The 17,278-nt window shown below is 43.5% G+C and overlaps 1 protein-coding gene across 1 annotated transcript in view; it reads left to right on the top strand.

Annotated features, from left to right (window-relative positions):
- Nucleotides 1-17,278, top strand: part of LOC306765344 (sodium channel protein type 4 subunit alpha B-like) — a 93,337-nt gene that overhangs the window by 64,335 nt on the left and 11,724 nt on the right. Inside the window, exons 17-19 of the mRNA XM_079252762.1 lie at nt 4,229-4,415; nt 4,484-4,698; nt 4,834-4,948. Coding sequence (XP_079108888.1) covers nt 4,229-4,415; nt 4,484-4,698; nt 4,834-4,948 — 517 coding nt within the window. The remainder of the gene's footprint in view (nt 1-4,228; nt 4,416-4,483; nt 4,699-4,833; nt 4,949-17,278) is intronic.

The raw sequence follows: 17,278 nt of genomic DNA, 5'->3' as shown, positions 1-17,278 counted from the left end.
GATCTATCAAACCCAAGGATTATGTAATTGAAATGAAATGTAATTTAATAAAATTCTATGATATAGTAAATTGTAGTATTCTTCAGGTATTGTATAAAGCAAACAGGAACATGTTGCCAGTAAACATACAAGAAAGATTTGAAAAAAGAGAAAGTCGTTATGATTTGAAAGGAACTGACATATTTAAAAAAACCGGGGTTCAGAGCAAAAATAATGGAACCAACTGTTACCGTGAAAGGAATAAATTTATGGAATGAGCTTCAAAAGAAGTGAAAGAATTAGAAACAATCAATGCATTTAAGAAAAGCATAAAAAGAACAATATTAAAGACTTATGAAGAGTTAGAGGCACAATGTGAATTACTTTGAGAAATTACGATGGTGTTACATTTTGAATATCTGTAAATGCTTTCAAAACTATTAAAAGAAAGGAATGTAATGGGTAAAATGCAAATTTTGGAACAACTGGATGTTGTATGTGAATATTGTTAAATGGATGATCATGAAATTAAGGGGCAGATATAAGATTGCTCTTCTTTCTGCTCCTTTTCATTCAAGCCATATTTAATTGGCAGTCTTATTTTGTATTTATTTTTTATGTTGTTTTAAATGAAATAAATAAAAAATGAAATGAAAATTAAATGAAACATCAGCGTTATATCTCCTGATGACATTCCCAAGGGGCAACATGTACAGATTAAAAAGTATTGGGCCTAAAATTGATCCTTGGGGAACCCCACACTGGATTTCATGGTTCCTGAGGAGCATGTATCCAAACTTACAAAACACCTGTCGATATGTGAGATAGGAGTCAAACCATTTAAGAGCAGTACCTGAGATGCCCACCAGACTTCTGAGTTTGGTTAATAAGATCTGATGGTCTACTGTGCCGAAGGCGGCACTAAGATCCAGCAGAACCAGGACAGAAAGTTTAGTGAGTCCAAGTTACATCTTATATCATAAACAATGTTTAAAGCGCGTCTCGGTGCTGTGGTTCGTCCAAAAACCAGACTGATGTCTTTCTAAAATACTTTATGTATTTAAAAACTCATTAAATTGGGTAAAAACAACTTTTTCTATAACTTTACTTAAGAACAGTAAGTTGGATACAGGTCTGTAGTTATCAACAATGTTTGGATCTAAATGATTCTTCTTCAGAAGGTCCTCACCTACTTACAGGCCAATGGGAAGACCCCCGTCTGAAGAGAGCAGTTTACTATGTTTAAAAGCTCTACCTCAAAGAAACCATTAAATGTTTTTAACAGCGATGAAGGGATGGGGTCTAAAAGGAAGGTTGTTGGGTTAGCCTGGGAGAAAACTCCACTAAGTATGTTTGCATCCACCAGGACAAAACTCTCCAGTGTTTCGTCAGGTAAAAACGATGCTTCAGACCTGTTAAAAATCCACACGTTGAGATAAAAGATTGGATCGGATGTTTGTTATGGACCATGCATGATGAGCACAGAAGTCCAATAACAAAACACCATTTGGGTTTGGAGGGCAGGGGGGCTCCAAGGACTCCAGAAAGGGTGGGTACTCTGAACTGCTGTTCGGTGCATAAGCACAGATAACAGTCAGGACCCGTCCCCCCACCCGAAGGCGGAGGGAAACTACCCTTTCATCCACCGGGGTAAACCCCAATGTGCAGGCACCAAGCTGGGGGCTGATGAGAATGCCCACACCTGCTCGGTGCCTCCCACCATGAGCAACTCCAGAGTGGAAGAAGGTCCAGCCCCTCTCGAGGGTTCTGGTTCCAGAGCCCAAGCCATGCGTCGAGGTGAGTCCAACTATGTCTAGTCGGAACCGCTCAACCTCGCACACAAGCTCAGGCTCCCTCCCCACCAGAGAGGTGACGTTCCACGTCCCTAGAGCCAGCCAGGGTCCCCGCCTCGTGCTGCCGCCCAGCTCACATTGCACCCGACCCCTACGGCTCCTCCCGCAGATGGTGAGCCCACGGGAGGTGGGGCCCAGGTAACCCTTTCGGGCTGAGCCCTACTTGGCCCCACAGGCAAAGGCGCTTACTCTTGTGCCCCACCCCCAGGCCTGGCTCTAGAGGGTAACCCGTGTCTGGGCAAGAGAACATTTCCACCCATGGTTGTAGTCATCATAGTGGTCTGTGAGCCGTACTTAGTCTGATCCCTACCGTAGACACCTGTTTGCCATGGTTGATCCTACCAGGGGCATAAAGCCCCCAACAACATAGCTGCTAAGATCCTCACGACACACAAACCCTCCACCACGATAAGGTGACGACTCATGGAGAGGCAATTACATTACTTCCACAATTTTCAAAGATTTTGGAAAAGCTCTTCATAAAACAATTGGACAGTTTTTAGAAAAAATAGCACAACAATTTTTACGGGTATGACAAGGGTTGAAGAATTATCCGAAGCAATCACTAAAAACTTAGTCAATAATTTTTATTGATTTGAAGAAAGCATTCAACACCAATGATCATAATCAAATCTTACAAAAACTGGATCACTACGGGATTAGAGGAACAGTCCACAGCTGGTTGAAAACTTATCTGCAAAAAAGGTTTCAGTATGTAGAAGTAAATCAAAGTCTGTCGGATCCTAGGCATGCTACTTGTGCAGTGCCACAGGGCTCAATCATTGGTCCAAAATATTAACAATATATGCAATGTTTCTGAAGTATTAAAATGTGTTATCTTTGCAGATGATAATTTGTGTTGAACAGGAAAAAATTTAAACAAACTTCCGAACAAAATTGAAGAATTAGAAGTACTTCAATGTTTGTTATGCTGAGATCAGATACAAAGGATTCACATGCAAACTCAGCTCTGAATTCCAACAAGGTTTTATTTGGCCTTTCTGGAATCCGGATTTTTTCCAAGAGGAATGCGGAAGACAGGTTGGCAGGCAGCCTGGCAGACAAGCAGGGAGGCAAACTGACAGGCTGGGAAGCGAACAGGATGGCGGGCAGACAAGCAGAAGGGTAGCAATCAGGCAGGCAGGCAGACAGACAGGATCTAACGGGGAAAAACACAATAGATTACAGACTTGAAAATACCGCTGAGAAGACTTCTCGAGGCCGAGAGTTGTACCGCAGGGTGAAACAACAATCTGACAAAGACTGGTAGGCTGAGCTGTCTTTAAGTAGTCTGCCGCTGATTGTCTGAACAAGGACTAGGTGTAATCCATAGCAGTGAGCACAAGGCACGCCCACCACTGCCACACACATGAGAGGGCACCATAACAGACATAAACAAAATATCCCTTAAAATCAGTAATACCAAATTTATGATATTTGGAAATACAAAAGAAAGCAACAAAAAGTTAAAAATTACTGACATTGAAATTGAACAAATCTGGAAAACCAAATTTCTTGGGGTAAAGATAGATTACCAGTTAAACTGAAATGTGTTACATGTGGAATATGTTAAAAGTAAAATTTCAAAGACAACTTTAATCTTATATAGAGCAAAGGAGATGCTCAATAATTATGGTCGGCGCTTAATCTATTGCTTTGAACTATGGCTCACCTTTACTTTCCTATATGACCTATTGTATAGAATTATGAGGATCAACTTATAAAACTACAATAGAAAAAATAGTTTTAAAAGAGAAACGAGCAATAAAAATAACTAACAATGCAGTTCATTATGCGCACACAATGAATTGTTTGCAAAGTGTTGTATCTTGAAATTACATGATTTATACTCTTTTTGAACGATGCAATTTATGTTTAAAGTTAAAACAAGAGCCACTCCTGATTGTATCCTAAAGTTCTTTTCAATTCCTGAAAGCAAATATGGTTTTCGTGATCAATGTAAATTTACTTTACCAAGAGCTAAGTAAAATATTTGAACTAGAAGTGTCTGCTTTGCAGAAGTCCAATTTTGGAATAAAGCTAACTCACAAATAAAATCATGTAGTTCCTTTGCGTTTTTCAAAAAAAATAAAATTGGAATTGTAAATGGAAGTTGTTACAGCATTTTCTTTTACTTATTAAACTCCTCTGTTTTATTTCTAGTAATGATAAAATGTTCAATATAATATAGGCGGGCATTAATAAGCTTTGCTTCTGCCTGTGCCTTTTCAGCCACAGTTTTTTTTTTCTTCATTTTGTTAATGTGTAAATGTAATATGTGACTGAAAAAAATAAACTTACTAACTAAAGTAATTAACTAACTAACTAATCTTACTGTGTTTTCTGCCAATGTGGTGGACTGGATGTGCAGGCATTTCTGTCTGGGCTTGTTTCAGGTCCTGAATCTTTTTCTCGCCTTGCTGCTAAGTTCCTTCAGTGGTGATAATCTGTCAGCTCCAGAAGACGAAGGAGAGAATAACCTTCAGATTGCCATAAACCGGATCAACAGGGCGGTGGAATGGATCCTGTCAAATATCTGCACTCTGCTCGGAAAGAAGACCAGCATGGAGCCAGATCACAATGGTGGGGGCATACCAATTTATATGTTGATGTTGGAGATGTTGGAGATGTTGATGTGTGGTTCTTTCTAGCTGGACCAGCTGAGGAAGATGATGGAAACAACGAAGTCTTAGCTCTGACTTTAATGACCTCAGATCAGCCTAAGTCACAAGCCTTTAGCGATTACCATGGTAACCTGGTCAGCAACTACTACAGCATAACCTCCTTGAAGGTCCCTATCGCAGAGGCAGAGTCTGACCATGATGATGAGGAAGAGGAAGAGGAGGATGAAGAGCAACTCTCCCAAGTACTTTTTATTGATCTCTAACCTAAAACTGTTCAGTACTTTGTTTCCTCAGTGGAAATGCAGATTGTCACCAGTATTGCATAGATTTTGATTATGGGAATCAGTGAAGCTGTGTTCATGGCTGTTTATGTTCAGGAGGACAAGTCCTCTGTGTGCAGCACGGTTGAAAAACTGCCCGAAGTCCATGAGGATGAAGATGAAGATTATGATGATGATGCTGCAAACACTCCTGAAGACTGCTGTACAACCAGTATGCACACACACACACACACACACGCACACTCATACACACGTAAACACACACATTTCAGAAATCTACCGAAGTAAACCTGGTGATAATCCTTCAGTGCTTATGACATGAGGAAAATTAAAAGTTGTAAAAGTCATCAAGGTGGTCTTGATCACTGCACCTGGCATCGGCTCACTGTCCAATTTTAATCAAATTTAGTCACCACAACACAAAAACACTGACAACTCATGGACATGGACACGCAGTGTAGGCCGGGTGGGGCTGCTAAGGGTCAGCTCCCGACACGGTGTGGTCACCCCCCTCAATTTTAAGTGCAATTAACAGACATTTCACAATCATTGGCGGAGGCAGGGGCGATGGGGTCCTCCCACACCCCTATTTCCGGGGCTTTGCCGGAGGGGTTCGGGCGGGGGGTTGCTGTCCAATAGACCTGGTCCTCAACTGGCTTGGCTGGGAGACGGCGCTGCTGTCTCTGGGGTGTGCCGGGTCGGCTGCATCTGTGGGGGGTTAGGGGGGGACTGGGGGTGATGGGCGGTGGTCATGGGGGCCTTGGTCGGGGTCTGCCTGCCCTCTGTCCCCCCGGGGCATCTCACATGGGGCATTGGGGCATGTCAGGAAGAAGAGATTAAGTTGAGTGTGAGCGAATAAGTGAATTTGCAAATGGAAAGTCTGTGTCTGTGTGTGTTGGGGGGGTAAGGGGAGGAATCAGGGTAAAATATTTCAGGTAAGTTGGTGGGCAATGGGATGCGATACACAATGTGATGGATGTGTATGATGGAGTGTGCTTGTGTATAAGGAGTATGAGGCCAGATGGAAGGGGGGCTAGGTGGTGGGTGTGTATGTGTGTAGAGTGGAGTATGTATTGGGGCTTGTGTGGGTGTATCGAGATGGAGGGGTCAGTGTCAGAGGTGTGGGCATGTATAGGGGACAGTGTATAAAGGCAGCTGGGGTGGGGTGTAAAAGCATAGGAGTGTGTGAATGGGGACTGAGAAAGGGGGTGGGAGAGTGCAAGATGGGGTGTGTGTAAGTGACAGGATAGATAGTTTGTCTAGGGAGGGAGTGTGTGTATGTACGCATGTGTATGTGTGTGTGTGTGTGTGTTTGGAGGGGAGGGGAGGTCTTGGTGCATGGGGAGCACGACCAGTGCACTCGGATGTGGCCTGGCTGCTGCTCAGTGGTGGTCTGGGTGTCCTGGCTCTCCATTGGTGCGTGCTCTGTCTGTCCTGGGTGGCCGGTGTCCGACGGAGCAGGGCTTTGCTGGTCCAGACCCGATGGGGCCTGTTCCCCCTGACCATGGCGGGCTCTGGCTGTCCCCCCTCTCTGCCACCTCCTGGGTGGATGCATGGCTGGCTCTGGAGCGGGGTGGTTGGGGTCTGTGTTTAGGGGAGGCTGCCGGCTGCCCAGGTCTCGGAGTTCTCCTGGCCTTCCGCTCGCCTTTGTGTGGGCGGGGCCACATTGGCATGATCACTCATCTCTGAACACATTCAACTCTGTATGTTCTGCATGTGACACATTCACTGAGTTGTCTGCTGGTCTATTTACAAACAGAAGCTAGTTTTCTTCTGAATGTCTGATTTAGCTTGTGAGTTCTAGGTTTGGTCTTTACCAGACAATGGTAAAGACCAAAAAAATGGATGGATGGATGGATGGATGGATGGATGGATGGGTGGTGGATTGATGGATGGATGGATGGATGGATGAATGGCAGATAGATGGATAGAAAGATGATAGATGGAAGGATGGATGGATGGATGTTTGGTAGGTGGATGGATAGATGGGTAATAGCATAGATGAATGTATGGATGGTCATATGGATGGGTGGAAATATTGATATTTGAATGGGTGAATTGATGGATGGATGATGGATGGAAGGATGAAAGATGGATGTAAGGGTGGATGGATGAATGGATGGATGATCATATGGAGGAATGGAAAGATGGATGTATGAATGGACGGATGAAAAGAAAGATGGATGGATGGATGGATGGATGGATGGAAGGATGATGGATGGAAGAATGACAGATGGATGTAAGGGTGGATGGATGAATGGATGGATGATCATATGGAGGAATGGAAAGATGGATATATGAATGGGTGGATGAATAGAAAGATGGATGGATGGATGGATGGACAGATAAATGAATGGATGGTTAGATGTATGAATGGAAAATTGGATGAATGGATGGCTAGATGGATGAATGAATGGATGGTCATATGGATGAATGAATGGATGGATGGATGGAAGAAAGGGGGAGAGAATGGATGGTGAATGAATGGATGGATGGATAAATTGAAAGATAAATGCATGGATAGATGGACTGACAGAAAGTAACTACTAACTGTCCAATCACTGCACTCTTTCCTGTTTCTTGTGTTGTTGGTTGTATGTCATTTTGCTTCCATGTTTGTTGTTTTTGTTCGTAGTATTGTTTGGTTTGTGGCAATCATGTATGAACGGTGATGTGATAATCATCTTTTATATTTTTGGTTTCAGGAGATATTTGTGTGACTAAATTTTGAATGGTGTTTTGTTATCGGGCTTCTGTGCTCATCATGGATTGTCCATAACGAACACCATGTTCCAACATAGGAGTGTCCATATGTACACCTGGCATCAGGATTCCCTGGGCTACAGTTCAATGATCGATTCTGTAGTCGTATCGTCGGACCTGCGGCCACATGCCTTGGACACTCGGGTGAAAAAGGGGGGCGGAACTTCAACTGATTACCACCTGGTGGTGAGTTGGCTCAGATGGTGGGGGAGGAAGCCGGTCAGATCTGGCAGGCCCAAACATGTTGTGAGGGTCTGCTGGGAACGTCTGGCTGAGTCCCCCGTCAGAGCGAGCTTCAACTCCCATCTTCAGCAGAGCTTCAACCATGTCCCGAGTGAGGCGGGGGACATTGACTCCGAATGGGCTGTGTTCCGTGCCTCTATTGTTGAGGCGGCCAGCCGGAGCTGTGGCTGTAAGGTTGTTGGTGCCTGTCGTGGCGGTAATCCCAGGACTCGTTGGTGGACACCAGCAGTGAGGGATGCCGTCAAGCTGAAGGAGTCGTCCTATCGGGCCTTCTTGGCCTGTGGGACTCTGGAGGCAGCTGATAGGTACTTTCATGTCCTCTACCTCCAGCGCTTGCTGGAGTCGACACTCAGATAACTCCTTTCCAAAATGATGACACAGACAAAATAGTTCACGCTGACTCACAACAACTACACACAAAGTCTACAAAGAGGCTGAATGGAGGATAGTGAACCCTGTGTTCCTCTTTGTATTGAAAGCCTAAAGCAAGCCATTTTTCTTGTAAATGACAAGTTCTGTACCATGGGCTAGACACTACGAGGTGTGTCGAGGTAAGTGAGGCCTTGCAGATCACCATATGCCCTTGCTGCCTGTATCTCCGTCAGTAAATCCCCTAGCTCTCGTAATTTGTGATTATCTTTATTGGGGATCTTAGGGAAACTCTCAAACCTGTTGAACAAGGAGTTCTCTATCACTTCTGATGCACCACAGCACTCATTAAGACAATCCCACACTGCTCTAAGACCATATTCTGGGTACTTCACATGCACACTTCTTATACAGCGAGCATGTTCAGCTGAATCTTTGCCCAACCACTTCACTAAGAGATCGAGATGCTCATTGGCTGAGAGGTTAAGGTCTCTGATAGCATTAAGAAGATGATTTCCAAGCTCTAAAGGATTAAGGGCGGTCATTGAAATATGTAAGACCGGTGACCACAAGTTTGCATCGAGGAATGAATCTGACAAAGTCGGACAGGCCTTTACTATCATCCATTTAAGGCGACAGTGCTCCCTTGTGTACCAAATAGGAATTGTCGAATCTGGCCCTGTAGCCATCTCTATCATACGAGCTGTCCAACGGATGCTCTGTATAACTTGTGCTGTGTTCCATTTTTGGTGCATTGTGCTGCACCAAAGTGCTGCATTGTGTAGTATGTTTTACAAAACCGCTCTCTATCACATCCGTTTTTGTTACATTTTGTGTCTGAGCTGTATGAGTATGAGTTGTTACAGGAGGTGTAAAGCTTGGTTTGCCAGGTAATTCATTTCCTGAAATATAGAGTTGATGGTCAGAGTCACTAGTAGGCTTATACTCAATGGCCTGCAAGTCTACATTGTTGATGTGGGTGTCTACAAGCGGTACAGCAAGGGTGTCCGTACTTTGGACAGCTCCTTCTACGTAGGCTTTTGTGCACGTTTCTGGGTCCTCATTTGGAAAACCGATTTGACTGAGAAATCCATAAAAAAAATTCTATGTTGTCCTGTTGTACAGCTGCCTCTAAAACTTCTGCTTTAGCCTCTGAAGCAGCAGCCTTTTTTTCCAAGCAAACTTTATCAAGCGACATCTCTAAACGTGTTGTCCTTTAAACAAGTCAGAATGAGGTTCAGTGGTGTGTGTGGCCTCCGCGTGCCTGTATGACCTCCCTACAACGCCTGGGCATGCTCCCGATGAGGAAGCAGATGTTCTCCTGAGGGATATCCTCCCAGACCTGGACTAAAGCATCCACCAACTCCTGGACTGTCTGTGGTGCAACTTGGCGTTGGTGGATGGAGCGAGACATGATGTCCCAGATGTGCTCAGCTGGATTCAGGTCTGGGGAACGAGCGGGCCAGTCCATAACATCAATGCCTTGGTGTTGCAGGAACTGCTGACACACTCCAGCTACATAAGGTCTAGCATTGTCTTGCATTAGGAGGAACCCAGGGCCAACCGCACCAGCATATGGTCCCACAAGGGGTCTGAGGATCTCATCTCGGTACCTAATGGCAGTCAGGCTACCTCTGGCGAGCACATGGAGGGCTGTGCGGCCCTCCAAAGAAATGCCCCCCCACCCCATTACTGACCCACTGCCAAACCGGTCATGCTGGAGGATGTTGCAGGCAGTAAAACGTTCTCCACGGCGTCTCCAGACTCTGTCACGTCTGTCACATGTGCTCAGTGTGAACCTCTGAAGAGCACAGGGCGCCAGTGGAGAATTTGCCAATCTTGGTGTTCTCCGGCAAATGCCAAACGTCCTGCACGGTGTTGGGCTGTAAGCACAACCCCCACCTGTGGACGTCGGGCCCTCATACCACCCTCATGGAGTCTGTTTCTGACAGTTGGAGCAGACACATGCACATTTGTGGCCTGCTGGAGCTCATTTTGCAGGGCTCTGGCAGTGCTCCTTGTTAAGTTTAAACCCTTAACATCTTAACATAATTATCATTAAATAATTCAGGAGTCCCGACAAGGCGTTCTTATTTTCTACTTGCAAGCAGGGGCAACAGGTCGGTCGCTAAAACCTGGATGAAAATCCAACCCTCAAATCCTGAAAGCAGTATTTATTGAAAGATACCACGTGACATTCATACAATATGATACAATACAATGTATATATACGTGCACAAACGGTGCGATTTCAGTCCATGTGAATATGCTCGGACAATGTGTGTGTGTGTGTGTGGGTGTTTGTTTGGTTCAGAAATTCGATGTGTGTGCGTAATTCTTTTTCCGTAATCATTCTTCTGGGGAACAGATGTCTCCCACATCCCCTGTTCAGTGTTCCATGGCATATCGCCCAGACAGACGTCCTGTTTTATCAAAACTCAAGTCTTCTCATGCACACAGGAAAGCTTTCAACTTGTACATGGAGAATAATATCAATATGAATAATAAAGAATATAAACTTAAGAATGATACAACTGAAATTCCCAACAATTTCCCCCCTATTTGACAGAAAAATACAGAAGTTATGTCAACATCAGTCGCCTTTCACTTGCCAAAGCATTTTTGAAAGTGACATCATATTACTTGTATACATAGTAGTAGGCCAAGTGTTTTTTTTCATCATTACTTTGGCTCTCCTGCAAAGAAACATATGTGACTATGCAGTACACAAAGTTATCTGTTAGATGGGGTGAATAGATCACAAATAAAAGAACACAAGGCCTCCAAAACACATTAGCACTACAATATGGATCTACTAAAGGAAAAATCCTTAGCTCAACTTTTTCTACAGATACCAACGACTCCGAACCACCAAGAGGAAATGTCCAGGTTCTTTACGGCTCTTCTTCATGGCACAGGTCCCCCCAAGTCCACCTCCCTGTAAAACACAGTTAGATCGCTCCTCCCGGCCCCAATCCTCCACAGAGGAGAGGCTTTTCAGGTGTGCCACACAGTCGTTCCTGCCATGTTAGGTAAGACACTTCTGTTTCGGCTGGGAACTGAAGCACACGCTTCACATACGATGCATGAGTCCAGGAATATTTCCCTTCAAATTTTACAGTGGTGGAGGTTGCGAGTAAGACATGAAATGGACCTGCCCATCTCGGAGAAGCCCAACATTTCCGCTTGAGAACACGGACCAGGACCAAATCCCCCGGGGCCAGAATCGATGGTTCCTGCAGAGGAGGAGAACAGACAGGCAGATCATTGCTTTTAACAACAGATTTATTCTTAAACATTTGTATCATCCAATCTGCTAATGTATTTTCTTGGTCGGCCTTAGCTTCATCATCCCCAAACATTGGCAGCTTAAAAGCTCTCCCATAGACAATTTCGAAGGGGCTTAATCCATTTCCATCTGTAGGCGTGATACACATATACAGTTTAACTAAGTCTAAACAGTCAACCCAATTATTTCCTGTGTGTTCCATTGTTTTATGTAACCTGAGCTTTATAGTATAGTTTGTTCATTCAACTAACCCTGCAGATTGTGGATAATATGAACAGTGGTTTAAGGTGATTCCTAATTTAACAGCAATTTCAGAAATGACTTTATTTGTAAAATGAGACCCGTTGTCTGAAAAAAGGCGTTCAGGAATCCCATGTTGTGGAATTATGATCTTACATATGGCCTTTGCCAATGACAATGCGTGTTTGCTCCAGACGACCACAACCCATTTAGAAAAGGGACAAATAAGTACTAAACAATACTTATATTGCTGACATGCATTCAACTCAATAAAATCCATGAGCAAAAACTGAAAAGGATGTTCTGCTTTGGGAAATTTTTCTCTCTTTGGTCTGACATTTCAAATAAGACAAGCTCTGCAAAAATTCTTTGAAAAAGAGACAAAACCAAAAGCATAAAAATGTCTTGACATAATATCATTCATAACAGCTGTAGCAACATGTGCTGGACCATGGCTTAACATAGCTGCAGTTTTTAAAAAGACCTTTTGGTAACACTTGGATTAAATAAACATCATTCTTCAGCTCGGCTCCTGCAGTTAACCACAGCTGCTTCTCAGATGTGGGTGCGTTTTGCTGCATGTCTTTAATGACTGAAACATCAATGTGTGTATGCTGACTCTGTGTACAATGTTTTTAAACCGTGGACTCCGGTTGCCGCCTGTTTGGCCACTTTGTCTGCAAAAGCATTTCCTAAAGCTATGTCTAATTTCTGTGACGTATGAGCTGAGCACTTGCACACAGCAATCTCCTCTGGCAACATTACTGCTTTTAATAAGTCTGTTATCAAAGATGCATGCTAAACAGGCTTACCAGACGAATTTACCATACCTCTACGCTCCCACTGAGCTGCAAAAAAGTGTAAGGTTGCAAAGGCGAATTGACTATATGTATAGATCGTAACTGATTTTCCTTCAGCTTGTTTACATTCTTGTGTTCAGGCTATTATTTCTGCCGCTTGTGCTGACAGACTCGATGAAATTTGTCCAGCTTCCACAATTTCTTTTTGTGTAACAACAGCAAAACCCTGTTCGCTGTCTGCCCCGAAGATCTTTAGAACTTAACCCATCAACATAGAAGACCAGACCATAACCAAGAGGTGTATCTTGCAGATCAGGTCTGGGCTTACACAATCTCTCTGTTAAAGCTTGGCAGTCATGTTTTTCGCCATCTTCCTCAGAAGGAATCAATGTTGCTGAATTTACAGTTTTACAGCGTTTTATTGTCAAATGTGGCTGAGACAATAATGTGGCAACTAAATATAAATGTCTAGTTGGTGACAGAAAAGTCTTTTTCGTTTGTATGAGGAGGATTTCCACCTCATGAGGGACTAATAATGTTAATGGATGAAACAAGACAATTTCAGCTGTTGCTTGGACCCCCAAGGCAGACGTGCACACTACTTTAACGCACGAAGGTAATGCGCTGGACACGTGGTCAAATCTTTTCGAATAAAACCCTATGGGTTTTAGTTTCCCTCCGTGTTTTTGAGCTAACATTGATGTCATGAAATTTCCTTTACAGTCCACAGTTTGAATAAATGGCTTTGAGTAATCTGGCAAACTCAGGACCATAGAACTTGTCGTGGCTTGTTCCAGATCCTGTAAAGCCTGTAAGGACTCTGGTGTCCAGGTCAGCACATCTGACATGGACTTTGGCTGCTCATATGTTATATCCAATAGGGGTTGAGTAATTTCTGCATAGTTAGGAATCCAAGCTCGTCAAAAATTACACAGACCAAGGCACTGCATCATTTGTTTCTTGGTCACTGCTCATGGTGCATTTAATATCGCTTCCTTCCTGTCCTCACAAAGCCGTCTCCCATCACCACTTATTAAATGGCCTAAGAACTTCACTTCCTCTTTTACCCACTGAAGTTTCTTGAGTAGGACTTTATTTCCAGTGTCAGCTAAGAATCTGAGAAGTTTGAGTGACGTTTATCTACAGTTTTCTTTGCAGTTTGAAGCTACGACGATATTGTCAATGTAGGAAATTACCTGTGAATGGGTGGGGACGTTAAATCCAGCCAAACAGTTTTGGATGAATGCTGCAAAAATAGTTGGAGAATCACAAAAACCCTGTGGTAATCTAGTAAATGTGTACTGTTTTCCTTCAAATGTAAACCCGAACCAACCTCTGGACTCTTTTTGAACCGGAATTGAGAGAAATGCGTTACTTAAATCGATCACTGAAAAATTTCTGTGAAGGCTTCAAATTGTTAAGGATCGTGTGCGGATCCGGGACGTTTGGGGCACGGCTTTCCACTGCAGCATTCACTGCTCTAAGGTCCTGTACAGGTCTCCAACTTCCATCTGTCTTCCTGACTGGGAAGATTGGAGAACAGCAACACATAAATGCATTTTCTTCAATAATTCCTGTCTTTTTCATATCCTCTATGACCGGTCTGATTCCTTCAATTGCATCTGGTTTTAAGGGGTACTGTCTGATTCTTGGCCTATAATCGGTTTTGGGTTTTATGACAACTGGTTAAGCTGTGGTCATTAACCCTACATCATTTTTCCCTTTTGTCCACAAAGTTTCTGGAATTTCTTTTAACTCAGGGTATGAATTTAAATCCACCAAATATCACTCTGCTGTTGAACCGCTGGGTTCTTCCAAGTGTGTCTGTGGAGTTGCATTAAAAATCCACCCCAAGCATTTCCGATACATCTGTTTTTCTCTGTTCACATCTCAACCCCCATTTCCTGGCTCCCAGTGCTCCTGCTTGTCTCCTTCTGACACCACGTGACCAACTTCCTCCAAAGTGGAACCTGGGCGCCTGGTAAGCGAGAGATGTGGAAGGTTTTTCCCTCTGAATAAACTCTGCACTTCGGGTGAGAATATCACACTACATCCTGAATTTCCTAAGAAGTCCACATAAAGTGTCTGCACTGTGATTTTCTGGGGACCTAAATCTTGAACTTGCATCTCATAAGTGGGGTCAGGCCCTGATTCCTCTGTAAATCTAAGAGTGGCGTGTAACTCAGTTGGCTTATGAGTATCATATGCTGTCTGTTGGCGTTTTTCTGCTAATTGGATTAACTCAAGTAGTGTATGTGAAATGTTCTCATGTGAAGTATCTAAGGACCAATGAAAGTGTGGTTCCCTCAGGCTCTGATGAAAAAATCCATCCTGATCTTCCCTTCCACAAACTGCAACCATGCCATGACTAGTGGGAATGACTGAAATCTCTCATTTCTGTAATAAATCCCTACCTGTCAAATTTATTGGACATTTTGGTGTGTACATTACAGAACATTCTACTGATTTCTTAGAATTTGGCTCCTTGAGCCATAGTGGGTCTGTCATGTGTTGTAAGCTGAGCTGGCCATTTGCTGACTGAAAGAAAATTTTTTCATCCGATAAAGTTAGACCTGGCACTCTGGAATTTAAGACTGATTTATCTGCTCCTGTAACACATGAAAAGGAAATTTTTTACTGTTCACGTTTAGGGTGATCATGGGTTTTTTCTTCATGCTTTGGTCAAAAAACATTATTTCTACTGCAGAGATGTCAACAATGCAGACAGATCCTCTCTGCTTCTCTGGGTGGAATTCAGCTGGGTGGACCCTGCAGTTCCTGGCTATGTGACCTTTCTGGCCACATCTCCAGCACTCCAAGTCTCTCCCAAACTGATTTCGTCTGATTGATTTCCCCTTGTTTTTTCCCATCCAACCTCTGGGACCTGTATAAAACACTTGTGGTTGTTTAACACAGTTTGTCTCACTCACTAAAACTGATCCAGTTGTGAGATTCTTATTTTTCTTCCCTCGAATAACAGTTTGAGCGTGCTGCGCCCAATTCATGCACTCTGTCAGAGTTCCTGTTGCATGATTAACGTCATGTTTCCTGATAAAGTCGGCTATGCATGCTTGTAACCCAGACATCAGTGCTGCCCTGCCTGTTCCGGGATTCCACTATGGTTTTGAAAAATGTCCTCCAGACGATTACAATAGGCATAGACGTCCTCATTTTCAGCCTGTTTACACTGGGCTATTTTGTTAAAGTCTGGCGTCGGTTGAAATGTCTGTCTCAATCGATCATACACTGCCCCTACCTGGTCAACTAAAGCCTGTTCCGTATGGTTCCATTTGCCCATGTGCCAGTGTATTGTCCCCGAACTCTTGACCAGTCATATGTCAGGAATTTTTTTAAGGGTCATCTCAATTTCCCGTCCATCAAGAAAATAAGACTGTCTGAGGCTGTGATGCTTGTTTATGAAGTCATCTACATTTGTCCGAGGGTCGCCTAGTCTTTTACATATGTCAGCACATTCCTGGCCTGTCCAAGGTCAGTAGACACGTATCGTGCGTTCTCGGTCATTATTGAGGCCGTAATGAGGGTTTACGACCTCTATCAGGGGAAAAGTTTCTGCTGTCGCTTGGTCTGCTATTCCATATTCCCACTTTTGCTCTGTCAAGCATGGATACAGACCTTCTGATTTCCCTGTCAACTTATCTGACTGTTCTGTCACTACTGCATTTACTTGTACTGTTTTGTCAACTCTGTCTGTTCTCTCTGTCAGTCCATCTATCTTAGATTTTCTCGTGGTCATCTGACTGCTCTTCTCTGTTCTCTCTGCCTCTTGCTTCTGTCTGTTTGCTCTGAGTTCTCTCTGGGTCTCTGTTCTGGCATGTTGCCTAACTTTTTCTCTCCTCACCGCATCTGACGGGACCAAAGTCTCCTCATCTGGCTTCATAACTGCAACTGGCTGCAAAACTTCTGTTTGTTTATTCTCTGATCATCTTCGAGCTTGAGTTAACCATAACCTCACCATCCTGAGCTGAAACTCTTTTTTTCTGCTTATTTTTTCCTGTCTTGACTGCTATTTTCAAAGTCAGTTGCTCCGCAAGCTTTTTGCATTCTTGCACTGTTAATTTCCCCGCAAACTTATACTTCTTGTTCCATCTATGTAGAAATGATGTGCTGCCAGGGAAATTTTGTTCCATGAACTTCCCATCTCCTTTCAAGGCAGTCTTACTGTTCTTTGTCCTCATTATGACAACTTGTGCTCTGTACAGACTACGTGTCTGTTAGAACGTAAATCAAATCCACTCCTTTTGTGTACTTCACAAGATCAGATTTTTTTTAACACCGTCCCATGATTCCACGAGAGAGGCACTCACACTGACAAACTCTCCTTACACATACACACACATGCGAGGTGAGAAAAGGAGAGGAGGAAAAAGAGAAAGACCTAAAGTTTGCTATAAGCTCACTTCCGGCAGCGTTACCAAAACCGCCTTATTCAGCGGAGATGCCATTAACCTCCTTAAAAGGTGGAGAAACCTCTTGCTAACTCAATTAATTAGTTAACGAACCTCTTAACCTCCTTAAAGAAAGGTGGCAAAACCTTCATGCCATTTAAATGAATTAGTCAATGGACCACTTTACCTCCTTAAAAGGTGCAGAAACCTCTTGCTGTCAGATCAGCCTGTGGGCAAAACGAGTGGATTGAGACTCTTCTGCATTAAGCCCCGCCTCCCGCCACTGCACTACATCAGGAGCGCGCACTGCACCTGCTTTCGCCGTCATTGTAACATCTCATAAACAGAAGGATTAGGCTAATATGAACTCAATAAAAAAAAAAAAATAAAAAAAAAATACAATGTCAACACATAGCATACAGCCTTACATG

This window comes from Telmatherina bonti (assembly GCF_933228915.1).
Source record: "Telmatherina bonti genome assembly, chromosome: 14".
Lineage (NCBI taxonomy): Eukaryota > Metazoa > Chordata > Actinopteri > Atheriniformes > Telmatherinidae > Telmatherina > Telmatherina bonti.
The sequence above is the reverse complement of the archived record's forward strand: the minus strand, read 5'-3'. Positions and strand labels throughout refer to the sequence as shown.